Source organism: Rhinichthys klamathensis, unplaced genomic scaffold (genome assembly GCF_029890125.1).
Source record: "Rhinichthys klamathensis goyatoka isolate OS25496 unplaced genomic scaffold, OSU_Roscu_1.1 h1tg000011l_1, whole genome shotgun sequence".
Classification (NCBI taxonomy): domain Eukaryota; kingdom Metazoa; phylum Chordata; class Actinopteri; order Cypriniformes; family Leuciscidae; genus Rhinichthys; species Rhinichthys klamathensis.
Window position 1 is genome coordinate 16,406,943 of NW_026606564.1, and position 26,557 is coordinate 16,433,499.

Here is a 26,557-nt window from a genome sequence, read left to right on the forward strand (position 1 = left end):
AACAAAAGAGGAAGTCAGCTTATCAATAAATGTCAATGTATAAAAGTTTAAATAAATATCAGATATGTTGGAGATTGGGTGATGGTCGAGGGAACAGTGCTAATGATATCTATTATGTATGTTAATACATTTTAGGTGATGGTGGAGGGAACAATGTTAATGCCATCTACTATTGATGTCTATAAAGGGGGCAGATAAATATAAGAATATTATTCTTCCATCTGCTCCTTTCTGATCATGGAAATATAAAGGAAATTTCAAATGAATTGTATGTGATTGGTATAAATAATGCATTTTCATGAAAATAATAAAAGAGAAATGAATGAATGAATGAATGAATGTCAAAAAGACACAATTATATTAAATAGATTAAAAAAGCCACCGCTACTGGTAATATCTATGGTTATATTGTGTATATTTGTTTAGATCCAGTGAAGTCGTGTCATAGGCGTAATTTGCGGCTGGGACGAATGGGACATGTCCCCACCCCTTTTTCTCAGGATCAATATTGTCCCCCACCACTTTTTGAAACATTGCACGGATGTACCTAATACAAATAAATAAAACATCTCCAGTTAACTAGCGGAGCATTCATTTAGTTCGCTACTAAATAAGAGAGCGCTCTAATCTAGCGCTTAAATCTGTTGTTTTTGAAATCATGCTGAGCTCTCGTTGCCGCTGCTATCAGTGTCATGGATACAGTTGTTCTCTTGTGGCGCGCGCACAGTCTTCACTCGGACGCACTCTTCAATCTATCGCCGTTGCGGAGACTCTCTATTCGTTCCGGTGAAAATCGCAAAATAAAATGCACACAAACGTGTCCCTGCTTGATATAGACTGTAACCACTGATGAACATATTCGGTTTTGATGAGAGTGAGGAAAAAACTATACGAGTGCGGATTAGAACCCGTAACTTCTGACACGCTTGGCAAAAGATCTACCACAAGACCATTTAAGAACTCAAACAAAATATGCGGATCGATGGATTTATTTACGGGTTGATCAGAGAGGCTGCACAGTTTGACCAGCGGGCAGCGGCCGCACACCAGTCCGCCGGATGCTGTTGCTAAGAACTTGCAATGTATCACTATTATCAGACCGTCCCTCGCGGCCTCGAAACACTACCTGACCACCGGGAAAAGTCCCGACTCTCCCGATTGCCACTCCGCCACTGCACACCATTAAAATATATATTAGGGGTGGAACGGTACACAGAAGTCACGGTTCGGTTCATACCTCGGTTCAGACATCACGGTTCGGTACAATTTCGGCACAATGGAGGGAAAAGCAAAACAAAAATGCAGAAGGCATTGTATTTTTTAAATAAGTTTTATTATATAAAGGCATAGAACCAGTTTATTTGTAGTGCACTGACAATAGTTTTATATAATTAGTTTATTAATTATTTTAATGAAAAGACAAAAAGACCTTGCGATATGTTTGGTAATTGTACCTGAATTAATTTAAAATTAATTTGCTATATTTCAGATCAATATATTTGTTTTCCTTAATTTTAATTAACATTATTAATTAACAATGTGACATTATTCTCATCTGAATTATAAATAATTGATTTCTGTTAAAATAATACTACCATTAAAAACACATTCGATTTTCTTTTTTAATCAATGTAGAATGTGTAAGATTATTGCTCCGAGGACAAGAAATGAAAACCAATGCAATATGATGAATGTCCAAAAGATGGGACCCACAGACTGTTTTGAAATGGAGTCGGATAAATATGTTTTTCTTTTAAAACAGTGTGTGTGTGTGTGTGTGTGTGATTTTGGTTGAGTGACAGTTGTAGGTTACAGTTTGACAAGAGTTTACAGTGTGCACAATGTTGTGTTTTATTGCGATTGTACACAAATATAAGTAAACACTTTGCAGGTTTAATGATCTGTATGAACAAAATTACGGAGTATGTTTTTTTTTTATTTTTCCACTGTTCGGTCGCGCGCGCCTCTCTCTCTCTCTCTCTCTCTCTCTCTCTCTCTCTCTCTCTCTCTCTCTCTCTCTCTCTCTCTCTCTCTCTCTGTCTGTCTGTCTGTCTGTCTGTCTGTCTGTCTGTCTGTCTGTCTGTCTGTCTGTCTCACACACACACAGTTCGATCTCGCCTCTCTCTCGCGCGCACACACACACAGACACAGTCCAGCATTGCAATCTTGACATTGCAGCCATTCATTATGCGGTCACACCAAACACGAATAGAGCATCAAATTCGCGTCTAGTTCGACGCTAGTCCAAAGCGAATAGGACGCGCGAATAAAGCCAACGTTTGAAGTGAACGCGCGTTCAGAGCTAAGCCGATGGTACAGATTATGTGTCCCTAAAGAACCCGCATATCTAACGGTAGTTCCGCATTACATTAATTAATTTGCACGCGAGTTTTATTTATTTTTATACCGTGTATTCTCCGTGTAAATTCGTGCACCGAACCGTGACGCCCGTACCGTTTCGGTTCGATACGAATACATGTACCGTTCCACCCCTAATATATATATATATATATATATATATATATATATATATATATATTAGTGCTGGGCAATGATTAAAAAATTTAATCGCGATTAATCGCATTGTTACGCGCAAGAGTGAAAAATGAATTCTAAAGTAGTGTATTGCGCACTTTTGATTTAAATGTACTGCTATATACACAAAAGTGCAATAACATGTGGTTTGCAAAAACTTTAAACAAATAAGGTGCTTTATACCAGCAGTATTACCTTTACACAGTAGCAATAAAATATTTATTGTAAATCTCAACTTAAACATTAATGTAATCAAATCAAATATTACAACAAAGCTATATGCCACTGCCAGGGCATTACCTTTTATCTAGCTTGTTAAAACAAGTCCAGTTTTCTTGTTTTTTTTTCTGAACAGGTATCAACAGGTATCTTTTATCAGGGAGCAGTAGAAACAGTCTATGTAGTCAGAGGTCATGACCACTACTACAGATATAAGTTCGACCGACGTTACTTCTCTGATAGTAGCTTAGGTTTGGTCATGACATGGTTTCCCACGTACAATAAGATTACATTAAACAGATGTAAAGCCCAATTTATACTTCTGCGTCGAACTCACGCCGTAGCGACGTACCTGCTGTGTGTAGCGCGTACCCTGACGTGCACCTCTCCAAAAATCTAACAATGCGTCAATTCTACGCGTACCGCAAGCGCTGTGATTGCTAGAACCGCTCCCCGGGATTCACATGCGTGCTCCCTCTGCATGTGTAATTGCGCGTCTAGGGGGACAACGACGCAAGTAAATAAAAACCAACGCGTAGTCTATAGCGTAGAGGCTCCGGCGTAGGTCCGACGCAGAATTATAAATCAGCCTAGAGTGAGGTGAAGTGGTCGAGCACAGGTGCAGCGACAAACGGGTGCGTTCCTGTGAAACTGTTGCGGTCATGCTCGCCTCACGCACGCGCCCGTGCTCTCCCGTTGCCGAAGTTGAATTGTCTATTTTTGTAGCTACACGACGCGCAGCACAAATCTCTGGAAGAGACTGATCCACGGCTTGCTGTTTGTGAGTTTCCCAATCTAAATAGTTATCAGGACGTCATTAACAGAAGGGAATTCACATGGCTGAGCATCTCTGCTAAACTAAACGCAGGCCTATCAGGTAAAGTTATGTATAATTTTAATTTAAGTTAAAAAGGCTACAGCTGCGTAGCGCACAGAAGCCGTTGCCATGGTTACTATCATAGAGCGCCTGTCATTCACTCGCGGAGCGCTATCTCCCTTTCTGTTCACCTGAGAGAACCTGCCAAAGCCTCTCCACTGCTTGTTTGGGTGGGTTATTTGCTGGCTGACCAACATCCCACCCCTCCTGTGATCCACGGTTTGACTGTAGGCCTATGTGTATTCAGAGCCAGTAAGCAACGGACTTTCAAAATAATAATAAAAAAAAAACTGCGTTAACGTGCGATAAAAAAATTGTCGGCATTAATTAATAAATGCGTTAACGCGATATCGCGTTAACTTGCCCAGCCCTAATATATATATATATATGAATCGATTTTTGGAATTCTATGAATTGATTTTGAATCGGTAAAGCTTGAATCGCGATGCAAATGTGAATCGATTTTTGTGCACACCTCTAATATTAAGTGTCCCCAATTAAGAAATAAAGAGGCAACAGTGGCAAGAACCTAATCTCCATCAGGTGACATAAATAGAGAAAAAATCCTATAGCTGTAACAGCTTTACACAAATATTTTGTCAAACATGCTTCATTTTATCTAGGAAATTTGTCACTGAATAAAAAACACTATTGTAGAGGAAATTGTAGTTTTTGAAGATAAATGTTAGTTTAACTCAGCCTCTTTGCTGTATATGCTGTTTATGTAAAAAATAAATGGAAAATGTAATTAATATTTTTTTATATAGCAAATGTATTGTATGTGTTCCATCTAATGCTGTGTTGTGACTTTATTGTAGGTTAAATGATTGTAACTTAACAGACAAAAGCTGTTCAGCTCTGGCTGCAGTTCTTGGATCAGATACCAATCTGAAAGAGCTGAACATGAACAATAATAATCTGCAGGATTCAGGAGTGAAGCTGATCTGCACTGGACTGAAGAATATAAAGTGTAAATTGGAGATACTGAGGTAAGTTGAGCCACAAGAGTCACATGACTAGAGTGAGGTGCAATGACTGACCGGACGATGCCGGAGGCAAAAGCGCAAGAGAACTTTTGTGAAAAATTCAAAGATTTTTTATTTATTTGTTACAACGTGGGTATACCATATCCAACCCACTTACACACCCCTGCCACTAACAATAATAATACAAACAAATATTATATATAAAAAAAAAATTTGCGGAGTTTCCTTTGCAGCGCCTCGTACGCATTTAACGGTTCTGGTACGCACTACGCAGCAGTTCGGCGAGTCTTCAAACTACACGAGCAGCAGGTAACGTTTAAGCTAATACAGAAAATGACATTTATCCTACCATGCTACTCTAAAAGTGCGGCTGCATGCAAGTTATACTTGACTATAATAAAAGTAAAACTCGATTTCAGACGCATTCTGAGTGACAATGTCATTCGTTTTTATCCAAGGCCATAGCAAGTGTTATTAGCTTGGGGAAATACATCTAGGTAAATGAAATCTTAAGTCCATGTCCAACTCTAAATTGTAAGGAATTTATATCTTTGATTTCATAGTATCGCTTTACAATAAGGTTCATTTGTTCATTATTCATGTATGAACTAACCATGAGCAACACATTTGTTACTGTATTTGTTAATCTGTTAATTCTTTATTCATGTTATGTCACAGTCAGTGCATTAACTAATGATAACAAATACAACTTTTGATTTTAATGTTTTAGTAAATGCTGAAATTAATATTAACTAAGATTAATAAATGTTGTAGAAGTGCAGTTCATTATAAGTTAATGTTAACTAATTTAACTAATGAAACCTTATTGTAAAGTGTTACTGATTCAGGATTGTCTTGATTCTGCCTTAGTATCCTTGATTTTCCCAGTCGTGAGGCAGGATCATGACAGAATCATGTTTTGTGTACAAGCCAATTGTTTGGACCATGTGCTTGTGTTGTCTCGTTACATTACCCTGCCCCCTTGTTATCCTCGTCTCGTCATTATTTTCTAGTCAGTTTCACCTGTCCTTGTCATTAGTGTTCCCTTTATAATCCCCTTGTGTTTGCTGTCCTGTGTCGGTTCATTGTTTGACATCGTAATACGTTGTGTGAGTCTTACCGTGAGTAATCTGTTGAGAAGCTTGTCATCAAGAAGTTCTGTTCCTGTCGTAGTTGTTAGTTTACTGTCTGAATATTTGCCTTGCCCTGTCTTGTTTTGCCCCATCGTGGGCTTTTGTTTTCTGTTTTTGTCCTTTAATAAATCCTGTGAAAGTAATTTGCTGTCTGCGCTTGGGTTCATCCGCCATCCACATAACAGAATGAACCGACCACAGAAGAACCCAGCAGACAGTATGTCTTTCCCCGCTAGACCACATCCGACTGACCAAGAACTATGGTGGCAGACGGCCATCGCTGATAGTAGAGCTGGAAGACTTCCATTCCCTCCCCAGGGTGAGTTGTCCCTGAAGAGGTATGCACAAGTCGTCGAAGAGAAGAGATTCTTCCTCCCTGAGGTCCTGGTTTCTCGCTACTTCATCGCCGGTCTCAACTCTCCACCTCCTCTGTATGAACGGGAGTCGCTTATTCTTCGCCCATTTCGAGCAGTGGTAGATTGCTTGTCTGGGAGAGAGTCAATGGGTTCCTCAAGGTTTTTGTCTGCCAGTCTTCCTGTCATCCCGGAGGGTCGTATGATTGGCGTCGTGACGCTGGGAGACCAGAGTCCCCTTGTTTCGACTCCAGAGGCATCTTCCACACCCGCTGACCTCCGTGGTAAACGAGGGAGACGGGTTTCTTGGGATTCCCCCTCGGAGTCATCGTCATCTGTGCTGACCAAACCAGAAGTGGTCTTCTCTGTTCCTTTTTCGTCCCCCATAGAGCTGTGACCATTGCCCCGCGACCAAAGAGAAAGAGAAGGAAGTGAGCTTCCTGTTTCCCATAGCCATCTCCTGACTCTGCAGCCGTGAGCGCGGTTCCTGAGGTTGCAACAGTAAGCGCTGTCCCAGAGTCCGCAGCTGAAAGCGCTTTTCCTGAATCTGCAGCCGCGACCGCCGTCCCAGAGCCCGCTCCAGCAAGCGCTGTTCCTGATTCAGCAGCTGGTTGCCCGGTTACAGAATCTGCCTCTGTGAGAGCTGTGGCTGATCAAGCTGCAGAAGCAGTCCTGCAAGCTGTGTCTGCTCGTAAGAGGATACCTATCATTGTTGCTGCCGAGACTCTAGCAGACTACCTTGCCAAGCTTGTCAAGATCCTCGATGTGCCCGTCATGTCTTGGCCAGAGCCCACTGTGTCTGTGAGCTCTATTCCCAAGCCTACCCCTGTGAGCGCCGCACCCGATCCTGTCCCTGTGAGCACTGCCCCCGATCCTGTCCCTGTGAGCGTTGCACCCAAGTCTGCCACTGAGAATGCTGCACCCAGTCCTGCCCCTTCGCCTGCTATGTCCCCCGTCAGGAGTCCCGTTTCCTCATCCTCTGTATCCTCCGTGTCTGAATCTGTTGCTGCCACCACTGAAGCAGTATCCCAGACTGTTTCCCCGTTTGTCCCTGTCTCCACCAGCCCCCGGACTGTTTCCCCGTTTGTTCCTGTTGCCACTAGTCCCCAGACTGTTTCCCCGTTTGTTCCTGTCACCACTAGTCCCCGGACTGTTTCCCCGTTTGTCCCTGTCGCCACTAGTCCCCGGACTGTTTTCCCTGTCTCCACTAAGCCCCGGACTGTTTCCCCCAAGACCTCTCCTTGTGTGTCTCCGTCTAAACCTGCCCAGAGTCCTCGTCCTCAGCCCTGATCCCGTGGACCCAAGACCCCCAGTCCTCCCATCCACCCTGGACCTCCCCCATTAACTCTGTGTTTCCTCCACCTCCTTTGCCTTGTATGTTGTATTTTAAAGTGTTTCACCCCAGCCCTGTTATTGTTTTTTCATGTTTGCCATTAATAATGTTTTCCATGTTTTGTTGGTTCGTGTCTTTGTCACAGTCTGTCATGTCCCGTGTTTAATGTCCCCTTGAGGAGCGTCTGGTAGCCGCTCCTTAAGGTGGGGGTTCTGTCATGATTCTGCCTTAGTATCCTTGATTTTCCTAGTTGTGAGGCAGGATCATGACAGAATCATGTTTTGTGTACAAGCGCATGGCCAATTGTTTGGACCATGTGCTTGTGTTGTCTCGTTACGTTACCCCGCCCCCTTGTTATCCTTGTCTCCTCATTATTGTCTAGTCAGTTTCACCTGTCCTTGTCATTAGTGTTCCCTTTATAATCCCCTTGTGTTTGCTGTCCTGTGCCGGTTCATTGTTTGACATCATCATACGTTGTGTGAGTCTTACCGTGAGTAATCTGTTGAAAGTCTTGTCATCAAGAAGGTCTGTTCCTGTCGTAGTTGTTAGTTTACTGTCTGAGTATTCGCCTTGCCCTGTCTTGTTTTGCCCCATCGTGGGCTTTTGTTTTCTGTTTTTGTCCTTTAATAAATCCTGTGAAAGTCATTTGCTGTCTGCGCTTGGGTTCATCCGCCATCCACATAACAATGATAGCTAACACTTTCATACATATAATACATACATTAAATTTACAACATCAACAAAACTAAAAATAAATTTTCCATAATTACCTTCTTGATGTTTTGTTTGGAAAAGTAAATAATATTTAGTAATATTATCATAATTTTTCTATTTTCATTTGATGTGTTATGCATTCTAATTTTATCAACATATTTCCTTAGAATGCCAAGGAAAGAAAGAATAAAAACAAAAAAGATTTTAGTGACCTTTTTGGTCCCTCCGCCCCTGAGGAGGTCTGTGCACGCCACTGTTTGGTATCATTTGAAATGTCTCAGTGCGACTGGTACAAAGCTCTCATTCCCACAGAAGTAAACCCAAAAGCTAATAAGGTGTGGAGAGTTTATAGATATCTTGTTAACTGCTGTGTGTGTGCCCCCATGTAAATCAACGTCTGTCCCCAGTAAGTCTGGGACGGTGATTAATGCAAATTCCCACTGTTCCCAAATTCTCAAATTCCCACTTGAATTAACGATCAATTAATCGTTAGCCTTTATACTGCAATATGCGTCTGCTGCAGTGGCATATGGCCAACAGCATGACAGGATCTGCAAATGCTGCTAAAAGCGCTATGTTCCTCACCAAATGAATGAGAAGGGTTTTAATCTAGTAGAATTGTAAAATGTTTCAATGTGAATGATCATTTAATTAAATTACTTAGAAAATATAACGACTTAAACAACGTGTCACCAACGGTGTCTCAGATGAGTGCTTGTCAGAATGTGTATGCTCTTCCTGGAACAACACGCTGAAAACGCGATAGTTTAAATATTATTAAACTATTATAAAATAGTGTTCTCATGTTATGTGACAGTCCCAATCATAGTTATTATTAGCCGTGCATTGCTGCTTGAGGTGCTCGCTGAATGAACACTGGTAAACTGGAGCACTTTGCTAGCACGTTATTTAACTCAAAGAAACGCATTCTATATGAGATTAATCAGATGTATACAAAATAAACATAATATTACAAATTATATCTGCACAATATGATGCGAATGCACAAGTGAACTTGAACTAAGTTACAAACCATATGGAATGTGAACGCGCTCTTCCTGGAGCAACGCAATGAAACACGGCAACTAAACCTAAATAATTCACAATGTTTTATTACAATATTGTTCTCTTTATAATGTTATGTAATATTATATGACAGTCCCATTCATAGTTATTATTAGTCGTGCATTAGCGTTTTAGCTGCGCACGCTTTATTACAGCGCGCGTTAATTCTTAACCAATTGCATCCTATATAAGATTAATCCGATATAGATAGGCCTACACAAAATAAACACAAATTAAAACTTACATTTGCACAAAACAAAAAGGCTGCGAAATTGTGAATGCACATGCAAACTTATAGTCATGATGAAGCTGTAAAATGGTCCCAAACATAACTCCGGCGCGCTCACTTTACAAGTTTCGCGGTTGAGCAGCATGTACGCACATGAACCTCCTTAATCGACGATCGATAAGTTTTAGCGATTAAATTGTAGAGACTTTAGGGATTAACCAAACACAAATTAATCTTTCTAATCTCTCATGGGATTCATTCAAATGTGATTCAGCATTCCGGATCTGAACACCACATTCCAAAGTCACAAGACTGGCTCCAAATTGTCTAGAAAACCCCCCAGAGAAGACTTTTATGGCCCCGCAGGCCCCAGAGATAAGCCTAAACAGGAAGAACGTGTCACTGTTTTCATCCTTAAGCAAGACAAAGCTGCTCAAAAATGGTGAAACGAGGCCTGACCACCAAGGGGCCTGACAACCTTTGACCTCCCTCAGCATCACCACTGCTGAGCAGGACAGCGATGTAAAACAGACCACGCTTTCATGGAACGTGAGAGACTTACACAGACTTTACATATCAAACCCATTAAAACTCACGCAGAACAATGCTCAGTGGATAAGCTCATCATAATTCTTGTTGTTCCTATAATTCATGTTTGTATTATGCTTAGATCACATATAAATCATGTAATTGTGATATAACTGTGTGTATGGATGAAAGAGTATCGTGCTTCCAATCAAAAGAATCATATGCCCTTAATTCAAAAGGTGGCTTGTTTGAAATCTGTGTAAAATGTTTTGTATGATTATAATAATCTATAATGTTTAAACTGGGGTCTCTTGTTCTCTGCTAAGTGCTGGAACCCAAGCAGATCCCAGATAACGATAAGTAGGGACTCGATCCACCTCCTAAAATGATGCCATTGTCTCATTGGTCAGAATTCTCCAAAAGAGGTTGGACTAACTTTTAAGTTAAAGACCCGAACAAAGGAGTTAGGGTTCAAAAAAAAAGAAGTTCGGTTCAGAGAGCAGGTCGGGGTTGCCGTTCGGTTTTGAGTTCGGTTCGGTGTTGAATTAAGTTTGCGCCTCTCTCTAGCAACAGCAAGAGAGTGTTCCTGTTCGTGCTTCTCTCTGAAAACAACAAAGAGCGTGTTCGCACGCTTCTACATCGACCAGACCAAATTAGACCAGCAGACAAATAACCCATCGAGATCGGGGTTAAAACAGCTCATTCAAGCCATCTAACTCGTCTTACTCTCATTTCTTCCTTTATTTTCTTTGTTCGTAAAAGTCTCGGTTCAAAGTTAAGTTGCTGCGAAGTTCGTTTAAACGTCTCTCCTGCAACGCGCTTCGAACTGTAAAGACTCTTATTCGCCTGCCAATCACACGTGACCGGCAGTTCAGAAACTTCCATCCAGGCACTTCAAAGACAACCAGCCACACGGACCCGGCCGGGAAGCCCCTTCGACGAAGCACCGCAAAAAGGGAATTCCCTAAGCAACGCAAAGACAAGCAAGTACTCCAGACTCTAACTGAACTGGTGCGTTAATGTAAATTGAATAACCTGTCTAAGAAACGAAGGTTTAAATTAATGTTTGGTGGTTCGTTCAGGTCATGTCTTACAAAGTGCATCTCACTCTGAAAACTCACTCTTTCTCTCTCTTCCTCTGCGCCTTGTATGAATGTGTGTGTGTGATTGTGTTTAGACCTTAGTTTTATGTGTTTAGAATAGTTAATAAAGTCATCAATATATTTGAAAAGATATTTGCCTTGTGTTGTGCTTGCACATTTAATGTCTTGTACTGTCGATCTAAAGTTACCTTGCTAATACATAGTGTTTCACTATAGATTTGATATTTATATCTGTTGCCAAGGTTATAATTACGGCCCGTTCAAATGAACTCTAAACGAGTCATTTGCTCGGTTCCATAGTGATTCGGTCAAGATTCATTGCAAATCGATGAATCATTCCTTTTGAGCTAAATTGGCCTTCCGGCCCCCCTTAAATACATTTTATGTATATTATTATTGTGTGATTCGTTACAAAATGTATTATCGACAATTAATCGATTGTCAATTAATTGTTAACATCCCTACATGATACATTTACCTGACATAATTGGTACATTTGGTACAATTGTTTTCCCAATTAGATTAAACAGATTTGTATGTTACCGCAAGTTTTGTGTCAGATTAGTGACGACTAATATTTTGACGGTAATTTATGTGTATATGTTTTGCGAAGACAATAAGTGAATTTGCTTTAAGGGCAGCAAAAGTGCTGCTTGACCAACCTAAATCTGGGAGTGTCTTACCTCTGTTTTAATTTAATGTTACTTTACACAAGCGTACGTGGGAAACCACCGCATGGCCAATCCAAAGCTATAAGACAAGTAAAGTTGGTTGACTTAAGTAAAGAGTTAAATAGAACAATCAAATGTATTGCTAAACTATTATATAATTGACCAATAAGCAATTGGCAATCTAACTTAAATTTGAGGTTGTGATCAAATGGAGTCAGATATAAAATAGAGTCAGATAAAAGCTTAAATGGACTTAAATTACTTTGCCATGTGGAAAGACAGTAGAGACCTTCACCCGTTCTGGAGGAAACCCACATTTGGACCGATAAACGGGCTTACACAGTTTTAGATAATTGTAATCTCGAAAGTGATGTTGATGTCTAACATAATAAATATTTCTGTGCCTTTTGTTTGCCTCCATATTCAGTTGTCAGTTTTTGAAACTAACTTTCAGTGCATTTGTACAAAGAACAAAATAAAATTCAAGTTTAAGGATTTACATTGTTTTGGGGTTTAACTGATTAATCAGTTGAATGCTTTCATTCCTGTTCTAGACTCTCTAACTGCAGTGTAACAGAAGAAGGTTATAAAGCTCTGGCTTCAGCTCTGAGATCAAACCCTTCACACCTGATAGAGCTGGATCTCACAGGGAATGATCCTGGACAATCAGGAGTAAAGCAGCTCAATGATTTACTGCAGGATCCAGACTGTCAACTGAAGACACTGAGGTGAGACAGGACCAAATATTTAACTAAATTAGTTAATTAGGTTAACCTCTTAACCGTTGCCAGAGCGCCGGCGCACTGAAGCGTTTTTTTTTTTAAATAGTTCAAAGTTACTATCATATGTAATGTTATTTCCTTGACAAACTATACATCATTAAAAAGATATAAGACATTTCTGTATGTAAAATGATATAAGACGTTTCAGTATTTGACCACTATTGTATTCTGAGAAACTTATAATGACAGTTATGTCTTAATTTGTGCCAGGAGTTATGTAATTAAAAAATGAGTCGATACCTTTAATATGAATTATGAGCGTCAGCCGCTCCCATTCAGAAAAAAACTCCTGTGAGATCGTCATGACAGCGCTTGACAAAATAACGTCCTTGAGGGCTTTTAGCTCAACAATGTGCAGATGTGGAGAAATATTGATATTGATTCTCATAGGTTTACATCATATTTCTATAGACAGGAATAATGTTTATTGAATTTATACCCAACTGTGTTGATGTAATCATTTTGAGCGCTGGATACTCTGATGTACTGTGTTTTCAATCCATACTGGCAGCCTGAGGGCGCCTTATGCTCAGTAAAGTCCATATATGGAACACACGAAGAAGTGCCATAACCATGTGACATTCAGGAACTGCCTGACAACAAAGCTAACAGAGATCGCTGTAACATGCAGATAAAGATGTTTTGAAGACAATGCCATGTCAGGTATTTTCATAATAATAGATTATATTTATAATGTAATGCTAATCGATATAGACCATTACACGAGAGTAGATGTTAAAACTTCATGCTGATTTGTACTTGGCTTTCGCCAAGATAAGCAAAACTAAGACGTAGCTTTACAGTAGGGCTGTCAAAATTGCTCAAAAATGACGTTCGAATATTCCCTCTAAAAAAAACACATATATTCGAACTATTCGAATATCTGGTTGCGCATTTTGTCAATGACGCGCATTACGTTAATAACAGGACAAATTAATACAAAGAGACACAACTACTTGTATAGGTAGTTTATTTAAGTTTAAACATATTTGACAACGTATTAACTTACACAAAACCAAGTAAATCAACTAATGGCCATGGCCAAGACCGCAGACCTTACTCTCGCTCGCACTCGCAGGCACTCTCTCTCTCTCTCTCTCTCTCTCTCTCTCTCTCTCTCTCTCTCCCTCACATCACGCTCTCTGCGCATTACGGTTTAAATGAACAACAATAAACAAATGTTGAGTGCTGATCAGAGTTTTGTGCAAGCAATTTAAGGTCGCGACTCTTGTCCTAAATATAGCAGGCTTCATTCGGTGATTGAAACAAATATTATTAACATTAATTGAAGTTTTACAGTATATAGAACCGACATTGAACGCTCCGAGCGAGCTGTGCTGTGGTAAACTGCTGCTAGCCTGCTACTATGGCTATTTCGAGGGCGTCTGGCCACCCCCCCATTGGCGGGCTCTGACGTGTCTGATGTAATGCTAGCTCATTGGCGCACACGTTGGAGGCGCCCGTGCCATTGGATGTGCAGTTGACGCAGCACAGCCAATGAGTGAGCCAGACACTCACTGTGTCTGTGCAGCTGGAAAATGCGTTTTACATTTTAAGCTTCAGAATTTTGCCACTCGCAAAGCAGACAGCCGCGCCTCTGCTACCGCGGGCGTGTTTTTCCACATGATTCGAATATTAATTTTCACCTTCGAATTTCTGTTTTTTAAAACTATTCGAATACATATTCAAATTTAGAATATTCGTTGACAGCCCTACTTTACAGTAAACTATGCTTCTCCATCCATTTACGCTTCTTTCCATAAGGTGGTGTGACTCCCCTTCTGTCCGGCGTTAACGGCAGCAGTGTACTTGGCGCGTCAGCGCACGCGACGGCTGCAATTACAGGACCAGCACGACAACCGTCTGGATTGAACCGAGTAGGGGACATCTCTAGGGTCTTCAAGTGGGCACCTTCCGTGCTCAGTGTTTCGTCGACTAGCCCACGACACCTCAAGAGGGCTCGACAGTGACTCTGGCGTCCCAGAGTCACCCCCCTCCGTCCCCCACTAGGGCTGCAACGATTAGTCGACGTTGTCGACAACATCGACAATAAATATTTGTCGACAAATATCTTTGTTGTCGAGTAGTCGTTTGATCTCACGTGACCTAATGTAAGGGCCAGCAATCCCGCGATTTGACCGCTACGGCGCTGTAGCGCTAGAGTGTAGTGCAGCCCTTACAAATGCTATTGCGGTAGAAGAAAACACAGCGCGAATTATGACAGTGCAAACGAATCCGAACTAGCTTAGGTTTAGGTTTGGGAAAGTTTCACAAAACTTCAGATCAAGAATGCTGTCGTGTGCAATACATGCAAGGCGGAACTTGCTTTTCACGGGAGCACAACATGCATGTTGGAGTGTAAGAGGAAACATCCCGGCAAAAGAGGAGCCGGTGAGAAGTGAGTGTTCTCCAGCTGGAGCTGCGGTAAATCTCTCTTTATTAGAGAATGCAATACTACTAATAATAGTAATAATATTATCAATAGTAATATAATTACAGTAATGTGATGACTTATTTTGCATAGAATAAAGCTTGATCGAGCTTAGGAGTCAGGGCTGTTTTTATTATTGTAACACTATTAGTATATTAGGTATTATTATAGTCTTATCACTTGCCTGTATTTTGTTCAATAATCATGAAGACTTGCAAAACGAGATGTTATATCCTTCCTATGATATAGGAAGAATATCATGGGAGTTACTTTATCACACTATTATATATTTAAAGGTGAATGAGAACGTCTCTGTCAGCTCAATTGTCATGTAAAAAAAGATTGTAATTTTATACTTATAATAATTGTTTGCAGATTAATATTTTACCATTCTTTGTGTCCTAAAGTAAATGTCCCTTTTTCTGTTTGAGTTCTAAAAAAAGCAGTGGGCCTATTAAACAATGCTTAGAGAGCATTTGTGTGTGATTTGAGTTGGACCGAAATCTGAAAACTTAAAGAGAATGACCTGTTTAGTTGGCTCAAAGTTCATTAAAACAACTATTTCAAAAGCTGAAGTGATTTTTTTTTATATTATAGTTAGAATATGTATAACTCAATGTTTTAACTAAGTGGAAAAGCTGAATAATCGTTCCAAACTTACTGATTAGCCTGCGAGATAATCGATGATTAGTCGATTAATCGTTCTATTAATCGTTAGATTAATCGATTATCAAAATAATCGTTTGTTGCAGCCCTATCCCCCACTCAACTCAGCCCAGCTTACTGACCTCTACATCCCTCCTGCTGCTGAGACCTAACCACAATCTCACAATCTCTCCGCAACCCGACCATATGCGCCAACCCGTTTGACTAAGGCTGTCGAGCCCCACTGGTGCGTTAATATGCAGTTTCAGTGGACAACGGTTCCGTATGGCATACCACCTACCGCAAAACACAATATCTGCCCAACCACCCGTCATTCACGCAATATCCACAGGAACGTATACAAACAAACCAACAGACTCTTCAAGTTTTCAAGAATTCTACGAAACTGTAGCGTGGCGGCCTGTACACAGCCAGCTAGAATCTTTCCGTCTCAACCACAGCCAGTTGCTGCTCCTTTCTGCTGCTTCAGATAAGTTCTTTACTGTGCGACGCAACTCTTGGCCGCTGAATCCGATGTCTCTGAGGAACCGGGTTGTAGAGTGTGCCACAAAACCTCGACAACCCACTTCCACTGGAAAAACCTGGACTCTCCATCCTCGCTGTTCTGCTTCAGTGGCCAGATGAGCATACCGCAGTTTCTTTCTCTCATATGCCTCATCTACCGCATCCTCCCATGGCACTGTTAACTCTATCAGTTGAACAATGCGTGCTGATCCAGACCACAAAACAATATCTGGTCGTAGGTTAGTGGTGGTAATCTCAGGTGGAAAAATAAGCCGTTGGTCAAGATCAGCCAGCACATTCCAGTCCCTAGCAGCTTCCAGTTGTCCTGCCTGGGCGAGAATTGGTGTTAACACCTTTTCTTGGTGGTTGTTCGCCTGGGCAGAGGAATATTGTCTTCTGCGTGTAATGTTTTGCTAGAACAGGTGGCAACTTATTGGTCATGTTACGCTTGCCTTCTAATGCTAAAGCCAAACATCGCAGTACTTGGTCATGGCGCCAAGTAAACCGACCTTGGCTAAGAGCCACCTTACATCCTGTCAAAATGTGCCTTAATAATATATTATTATAATAATATATTTTCTGTCTTATTTTTTTATCTGAAGCCAAATCAGATCACAGAAGGTTGTTTAAAACACTCGACTTGCGTTATAAAGTAAGTTTGGAGCACAAATATGGTTTTAATCTCGTTAGCTGTTATTTTTTATGATTTTTTCTAAATAGGAATGCTTACTGAAATGTTTCTTTTTTCAAAAAGGGCATTTGATACAGTTTCAAATGTGAAGTGATAACTTTGATAAAAGAAACGAGGGATTGAAACAGTGTGAATAGCCAGTCGTTAGTAATTATAATGTAGACAAAAGAAAAGCATATTTAGAGCCATAATCAGGCCAAAGAGGTGTGAATGTGTGCAGGGGAGACTGACACTGAATTGGGCTCGTTTGCTCCACAAAACAATCGAGACAATAGACTGAATAGATGCTTAGAAGATGACAATAAACACCAGTTTGCATTTTAGAGTCAAAGTCTTATGACATGATCTTGAAAAACATTTAACTAAATGCAGAGTTTTAGACTTATCATCTTCAAATTTTAAATATAACATGGTCAGACATGTGGCTTTAGTTGCAGTGCATTTCTAGATTGATACAATGCCAACTTCAATTTTATTTTCATGAAGATGTTTCATAAAAATATATTTCTAATAACTTTACAAAACTTTGAAGCCATTTATAATTATAATTTTTTTCATTATGACTAATTAATTCAACATTTACAATAAACTGCCAGGTGTCAGCTTTCAAATGAGATCTTACTTGTGCTTTAGTACAAAGGGTTAATGAACTGCATCTGTTTCAGTTTGGGTATGCCATTTCTGGGGATTTTTCAAAAGTGGGCTTGCAGCTTAACAGGTTAAATATTCATAACTAATTATTTTAGCTATACAATTAGCTTGACAATTTGTTGCATCAAAATGATCAAGATCAGATCAGACGCTGCAGGTTCTGTCATGATGATGATAAACTTCAACACAGTTTAGTTGTGATACGAGCTACAGGTCAAATAGACATTATGGGTCAGTATATGTGCTGCTATTCTGGAGTATACCTTGATAATTGAAATGCACAATTTTATTTTTGTGCACACTTCTCATCAAAATTCTAGATAACCTTTTAGTGAAATAGTTTTCTGAACACAATTGTTTTGCATCAAGCCCAGATTCACTGCATCTCTCTGTAGCAGGTCTGAGTCTCCAGATGTTCACAAACATGCAGTTTTACAAGCCAGTTTTCTTTGTGCTGACGTTTCTCACTTCTCCTGCTTAAAAGCCTGAAAGATCTTAATTTCACAATTTGTAATCATACTGAAAACCATGATCTTGTGAGCTTTTGCCCCTCTGCTCGGGAGACGTTTCTATTCTTATGAGTTTGCTTTAGGACTGAGTGTCGCTCTAGTTTCTTTAAACCTCTGGGGTCAGCTATCGCGCCGGCGCAACAAGCTCGATTTTTTTCACATAGCAGCAAAATAGACTTAAAATACTCCGTCATTTTTGGTCATACAGACTTAAGAAATATGACTGAATAAACAGTTGAATGTCTTCTTTTGTATGTGTCCACTTACAATCGAAATAAAACCTTGTATTTTGTAAAACAAAGAAAATAAACAGGGTGTGCTTTCTGGCACTCCGTTACCGTGAACTTTTTTTAAAGTGTAAATTGCAGGTTAACCACCACAACCAATTAATGTGTAAATTAAAGTGCTCAATATGTATATATTTCAAAATTTCTGTCTTAAAATGCGTTAAAATATAATTTATTGGGGTTTCTTCAAAGGTAGCATGTTTTTTACAGTAACTGGGTGATGACGTCATAAGAGGGAGCGCGGGCGGTAATGCCTGTGTGTTCGGTTGAGGGAGAATAAAACGATTCGTGGGACTCCTGCAAACTAGAAATATCTATGAATAAATCATAAAAACGAATACATTTTTATTCATCTGTTGCAGAAAAGCAACAAGAAAAACTAAAACAAAATAGAAACAATTTACAGGCCAGAGTTTCTATTTATAACATGTTTGCAGCGTTGAGCGATGTAGCCAATCACAGACATATGTGTTGATTTCTAGGAATGCAATGGCCAATCAGAAGCATTTACGATAGACTTCCCTCACCGCTAGACTTTTTGTTCAGTGAACCATTCTGTATGCTGGCAAATCCTCGAATTATAAGTGTAGATATTATGAAAGATTCATTGATAATAAGAGATATGTGTGAGATCGCGATGAACTGATGTCAGCTTTTTAGGAATTATTATGGGAGCGCACTTTGCACGCAGTCATGCCAAACCATGCATGACTGTAAGTTAGCCTGCTTGTTTTTATGTTATAACAGTGTGGGTTGTGTGTTAATGCTTTAATAACAAATAATGTTTTAGGAGCATTTATGCTGATGTGTATGGTGGCGACACATAGGCTAACTTGAAAGTATTTGGAGGTACAGAACAAAAGTCTTTTTGCGGGCGGGAGCGGGACGAAACATAAATGTTGCGGGCGGGAGAAAGTAACATAGAAAGTAGTTGAGAACGTCAGTTATAATAATGACCCACGTATTAAAAAATGGTCGGGTTTAAATCGGGCTCGGGCTCATAGTTACAGTTTATATGTCGGGCCGGGCTGGGCTCGGACACAACGTGCTCGGGTAGGGTCGGGCTTGCACACGAGATCTACCTCGGGTATGCTAACACTTACAGGCAAGAATCAGTCGTTTGTCCTTGGGGAACTCGTGGAGCCTCTCCCCCGTTTTTGATGTATTCGTACATCCCGCACAAACACAATAGTTAACCATTTTTGCTAGCTAGGTCTCCAATATAACTGCTAGCCTACTTGCCGTTGAGACTAACGGTAACTCTAGGCTTGGAGCATAGACCAGGCATAGACAGTAAAAGCTTGGAGTCCCTTTTATGACGTCACGCCCAGCCTAGTGGAAGGGAGGGGCGTGCTTAAAACCACTGTAAAACATACCAACTTTTCATATTATATGCAGCATTTTGTTATTAAAAAAAAAATAAAAAAAAATTGTGGGCGGTTCTTATCTTTATGTTTAGTAAGCACATTGCATTATCTTTGTGAAAAATTTAACCTGCAATTTACACTTTAAACAAAACTCAGCGAATACTATTCTCCCAGGCATGAGCTATATATCTTTATAATCATTTAAGTGTGTACTTTTAAATGGTCTAATTCATAACAAAAACAAATATTCTCTGTTTATGTAATCTATATGAAAAGAGAGAGATGTCAGTCGTTCTCATTTCAGCTCATTATCTTTTAATTTGATCACGCCCACTGAGACCGCGCGCTATTCAAACGCAAATGATCTGAGGCGATACATGCAAACGTGACAACGCCCGCACATCAACTCGATAAAACACAACAAGTTTAATCAGATTACAGTAGGCTACTTTACGTCGTCTTGCGAGGCTGTAAGGAATAATCCTGGGATACATCAGAAGTGCTGGTTTAAATTCATTTCGAGGGGCGACGGATCAAGCTGATGTAGTAAGTTTTTTATTATTAAGTGCTTTGTTGTAATCGCGATATGGAATAGCCTATGTAAACCGCAAAAAGACTTTAAATATGAATCGCTTTCTGTGTGTGAATGAGTGAACAGCTTTTACCAAACTATATTGCTATACTGAGATGAGTAAAAATCGACTGAAATATGTTGAAATAAAATGTCTTTGTATAAGCAACTTAAACTGCAAATGAACATTTATTTGCCCTAATTCATAAAAACCACACGATCTCATGAAAGTGCGTATCTATAGGAAAGGTCCTATACCGACTAAGCTACTGAAAGAGATGTTTCCAGAGGTCATATATCCTCTTCTTAATATCATTAATTCATCTTTGTCTCTAGGATACGTACCAAAAACCTTTAAACTGGCTATGATAGAACCGCTTGTTAAAAAACCACAACTTGATCCTACAGAATTAGTCAATTACAGGCCGATCTCGAATCTGCCTTTTCTGTCAAAGATAGAAAAAGCAGTATCTTCACAACTATGTTCCTTTCTAGAAAGAAATGATATCTGCGAGGATTTTCAGTCCGGATTTAGACCGTACCATAGCACTGAGACCGCTCTCATTAGAGTCACAAATGATTTGCTCTTATCATCCGATCGTGGTTGTATCTCTCTATTAGTGTTACTCGATCTTAGTGCTGCATTTGACACCATTGACCACAACATTCTTTTAAATAGACTAGAAAACTATGTTGGCATTAGTGGAATTGCATTAGCATGGTTTAAATCATACTTAACTGACCGTTATCAGTTTGTAGCAGTAAATGAAGATATGTCTTATCGATCACAAGTTCAGTATGGCGTACCACAAGGCTCAGTACGTATACATTTTTAAATATTGTTGATTACCTACAAAGCACTAAATGGTTTAGCTCCGCAGTACTTGAGCGAGCTCTTAACGCATTATAGTCCTTCACGTCTATTGCGATCTCAAAATTCCGGCCAGTTGATAATACCTAGAATATCTAAATCGACTGCAGGCGGTAGATCCTTTTCCTATTTAGCACCAAAACTTTGGAACAGTCTTCCTACCATTGTCCGGGAAGCAGACACACTCTGTCAGTTCAAAAATAGACTAAAAACACATCTCTTTGACCTAGCATACACATAATACATTATAGACTTCTATAAATTCAATGTTAGGCTGCATAGATTAGGTCAGCCGGAACTGAGAACACTTCCCTTAAATCTTGATGTACTCGCTACATCATAAGAAGAATGGCATCTACGCTAATATTAGTGTCTTTGTTTATCCCGAGGTTTTCCCGCAGCCTGCCGGATCCAGGCCGTGTCCAGATCTGACGAGGGAGCTTTGCCTGGACCCGATGACAATGCAGTGCTGAAGTATCCACTATCCTCTCCCTATGGAGGATCCCTTTCCCACTCTACAGATAAAGCATTGTGAATTCCGGCTCGCGTACCCCGAAGTGATAAAATAAAACAAAATTCTGTATCAAAATTTATAGGCAAGAAAAGTAGTTTGTTTAGGCTGGGTTGTATGAATTACAAACCTGCGCACATATTTTAAAAAGCACATAACTATAGAATTCTGAATGAGCATGTGAACGCCGTCTGCGTTAATCACAGGTTTGCGTTTAAAGTCTGATCATTTCGACGGAGGTGAATCAATCAAAGTTAACTTTAGCTGGAAGTAACATTATTCAAGAACCGCTATAACGCCAAAACAATCTGTTACCTTAAATTATATGTTTATCTCTGTAAAGCTGCTTTGAAACAATCCATTGTTAAAAGCGCTATATAAATGAAGATGACTTGACTTGACTTGACTATAGCACAAATTTAATTTCTCGTACCATCCTACGCCAAAACTAGTTTGTGTATGAAGGTAAATCAGTAGCTAAACTCGAGAGCACGTAGATGTGAATTTGAGAACTTGTACAATAAATATTCGTACTTGTATGTGAACATTTACACTCACTGTTCGAAGGAGCCGTTTTATTGGTTGGCGCCTAGCCAATGAAATGGGACTTCTATTGTACGTGATGATGTCACGCAACCCGTCTCCTCGTGGATGTTCTGAAACACTAACATAGCTTAATGCATTAGACTGATTTAAAAGACATAAATTATATTATCAAACTTAGTGATATTAACACCATACTAATAATGCATACTACAGAAAAGCAGATGAGCACAGAATATGACGAAAAGAAAGCAAATTTGTGTTCAGTGCAAATAAACCAGCTGCCTGTGTTTTATTAATAATGTATAACGAATTGTGTTTTTTTATTATTTTTTTATAACTGTTGGTCCATTAAGCCTCATTAAGCATTTTCTTGGTTTTCTATGAGAGGAAAATGCTTAACGTACAATTAAACGAGTTGCGTTCATTTTCTGCTCAATTGCTTTTCTGTATGCTTTATTTATGGTGTTTCCTGAGTTTGGTCTTTTAATACCACTGTCTTAAGTTAACGTGTTGCGTTCATATTCTGTGCTCATCTGCTTTTTTGTAGTATGCATTATTGTGTTTACTAAGTTTGATAATATCATCTATGTCTTTTAAATTAGTCTAATGCATTAAGCCATGTTAGCGTTTCAGAACATCCACGAGGAGGCGGGTTTCGTGACATCATCGTGTACAATAGAAGTCCCATTTCATTGGCTAGGCGCCAACCAATAAAACGGCTCCTTCGAACACCCCCGCTCCCGCCCCCCTTCCGCTCTCGCCGCCACTGAGTTACAAGTGCACAAGTTAGTTTTCCACCTCATATCTCGCGAAAAGAGTAGCAAAAGTCAAGGCGCGAAATTGGAATTTTAAGGCGCGAAGTTCTCAAATTCACATCTACGTGCTCTCGAGTTTAGCTACTGATTTACCTTCATATTTTTGCGTGCAAATGATACGAACTGTAAACCCCTTGGGTAGGATTAGGTGTGTGGAGTGCGTGTATTACACGCCATAAAGTGCATAACATATGCACACGTAAACTGCGTATCATATGCACGCAAAATCTATTTTTGGTATGAGAAATTAAATTTGTGCTATAGATATGCACTTTCATGAGATCACAACGATATGCCTATGTTACAGACGAATTATGAAAGACAACATTTCGTTGACTAGTTTTTGTTATAAACTTTTTACTGTAAAATAGACTACAGGCACATCAAATAAGCTTTTGTTTTTATAGTTAGTATAGTGTTTGTCAAAAATGTTTTGTCAAAAATAAACTAATCAACTGTTATAGTACAATTTTCTTTTTAAGCGGTTTCCAACTCTAACTTTGAACCAATTCTATAGAATGGCCCATATAGCCTATTTGAACAGGATTTGTTTCCAGGTATGACTAAAAATGTGCTTTTGACTTTCATTTATATTTTGATTATATATATGTATGTGTGTGTGTATGTATGTATGTATGTATGTATGTATGTATGTATGTATGTATGTATGTATGTATGTATATATATATATATATATATATATATATATATATATATATATATATATATATATATATATATATATTGCCCTTGCATTCTTTCTTGTGTGACACACCTGAATGAAAGGCTCATTATTATGCGGGTCTTTGTCTTCTCAGTTGAGAACCACCTAATTATACATGAGGGGGTTGGGCCGTTCTTGCCTCCACGCATATTGCTTTTCCAAAAAAAAAAATGTTTTTCACAATTTAAAACAATCTATTGTTTTATGTGAATGATTAGGCAGGATGATTTTCAGATCATTTTGAAGCAATAACTCTAGGCGACAACATCCATTAGTCAAAAGTCTTGTGGACAGATATTTAGTATCTGTTTTGTGGCCTTGATCAGAAACTTTAATGTTTAGTTTTTTCAATAACCACGCATAAACAATATTTTCTCAAAAATACAAACATGTACATACATGTTGCTCACATATTATGGTAACCCTGGTTGTGCTAAATAGAGTGTAATTTCACCTGTGCCATTAATATGTTTATAAGCAACTAAAAAATGCACAAATGTCAGGGCATGTCAAAACATCTCAAGGACCCCAAAACACATTGGTCCCCAGAGGGTTAATTTCTCTGTGGATCCATTGTTCCAAAACTCAGTAAACTGATTTTTATCTTTTATAAAAGATTGTATAACCTTTTATCTATCTATTGAAGGATCTAACTGATGTGTGTTCAATTTTGACTCTTAGTGTTTTCACCTGGGTAATTGTGTGCTAACTGAGCTGAAGCTGTGCTGACTTGAGTGAACAATTTTGAATGCTAGTGCTTTCTAAATGACCACGTAGTGTAGGCAATGAGAAATGAAGGGATTTGTGTGTAGAGTTTTGCTGTGACAGTTCAACAAATCTGACTAATGTGTCAAAACAGGGGAATAGTGTTCATAGTTCAGTGAAATGGGTGTGCTTTTTGATAAATGGCATTATGGTTTTGAAATTTTAGTTCAAAAGCCTGGTTATCAGGGCATGTCTAAACATCTCAAGGACCCCAAAAACACCTTAGACCCCAGAGGGTTAAAATTTATATTTATTTGTGTATTTACATTTTCAAAGAAAAATATTAAAATGTATTGTATTAATCTTTTTTGTAATGCAACAGATATTTATTTGAGAACTGTATTGACTGTTCTGCAGGTTTTTGAGTCCTGCTGCAGAGGAAGCCTGTCAGTATGTGAATAGAGTTGTGGGTGAAAACCCGTTACTCCAGAGAAAGCTGAATCTGAGTGGACATAAACTAGGAGACACACGAGTGAATCAGATCACTGCTCTACTGCAGGATAAACACTGTCAACTCAACACACTGACGTGAGTATTGCTCATTCATTTATAATATTACTTTACTTTTAGTTGCAATGTTAGCTGATGATAATATTTCCTCACTTGTTTCAGTCAGAGCAGTTTTTTCCTCAGCGTCACACAGAGCCACAACAATTTAAAGTAAAACAATTAAACAGCAAATTAAAACACACAATTAAAACTTGATATCAAGCTTTAAATATTTGGTTAAGACAGGCAGTTGGATCATGGGTCAATAATTATTTCAGTTTCTGTAGAGGCAGAACAATGTTTTTTGTGACATCAGAATCAGACATTTTTATAACTGTTCATAAATTCAATCTTTTTGTTTTGAATCAGTGGTTCGGAGCGTGTATCAAACTGCCAAAGTCACATGATCTCAGGAAACGAGGCTTAGTTACGTCATAACTGTTTCAACACGTTTGGAAATGTCAGTGGTTCACCGCTGGGGGAAGAGATGATCTCTGTGAACCCATGAATCATGCAGATTTACTGAGATTGAACCAGTGTCTGTGGGTTTAACCTGATCTCTGATCAGTTTTATACATTTGAAGATGTTTTAATTAGACATTAGAATAATTAAAAGGAATAATAGTAGTTAATAGTCTCTTATTGGCCTGTTTAGCCAGCCCAGTCTCATCCCAAGACGTCATATGACTGACGCTTTTGACCATACGCCAACATCCGACGTTTTAGGGTACCCTTTAACGTCAGTTAGATGACGCTATCTAATCCTAACCCTACCCCAGACCTAAACCTACCCGCGTCATCTAACTGACGCTAAAGGTAAAGCGTCAGTTAGATGACGCCCTAGGATCGCCATCTACCTGACGTTAAAGGGTACCCTAAAACGTTGGATGTTGACGTATGGTCAAAAGCGTCAGTCATATGACGTCTTGGGATGAGACTGTGTTAGTTTAGCTGAGCCATCCATAAAATAATAATAACACTGGAAATTGATAAAAGAGCACATATTATACAGACACTTGATATTTAATCATATTAGATTATTAGTTAATGGTATTTGATAGATTTCACTTTCAATAAAACATTTGTAATGGGTTTGTAGAAGGTGTTTATATGCAGTTTTTTATGAAGGTAATATGATGCCATAAAGAATCGCATGCGCAGGGTAAGATTTGTGAAATTGTACATAAGATTGCAAGCGTAAATTAAATTTGCATGTGCAAGAGAAGATTTGTAAAAGTGTAAATCGCCTTTTAAGTGTAAGAAAAAAAAATATTTGCAGCCTTAACTGTTATTCGTAAGCGTAATTAATGTATTTTGAAAATGTAGCTTCATGCTAACACAAAATAAATAGGATCTGTATTCTTCTGACTTTCATTTTTCCGCGCACTTTTGGCACGGTGTTTGCGCACAAATGCGTCCAAAAGCACTGCAAGCCTGTGAACAGCAATTTGCAACCGGAAACAACAGAGGCAGGAACTTCAAACCAGATGAATTGTGTCAAATCAAACTTTGTGTAAAAAAATAAACTGTTGCAAATGTCTGAATGACTTGTCGTGTGCATGGGGCAAAAAAAATCCCGAAATAACCCGATTTGTACAGTTGCGTCTTTCTTTTACCTGCGCTTCCAGTTT

At 39.2% G+C, this 26,557-nt stretch overlaps 1 protein-coding gene across 1 annotated transcript in view; it reads left to right on the top strand.

Annotated features, from left to right (window-relative positions):
- The window catches only part of LOC130100323 (NACHT, LRR and PYD domains-containing protein 3-like), a 37,210-nt gene that overhangs the window by 3,553 nt on the left and 7,100 nt on the right, over positions 1-26,557 (top strand). The window contains exon 2 of the mRNA XM_056265741.1: positions 4,450-4,620. Within this exon, the coding sequence (XP_056121716.1) occupies positions 4,450-4,620 (171 nt within the window). The remainder of the gene's footprint in view (positions 1-4,449; positions 4,621-26,557) is intronic.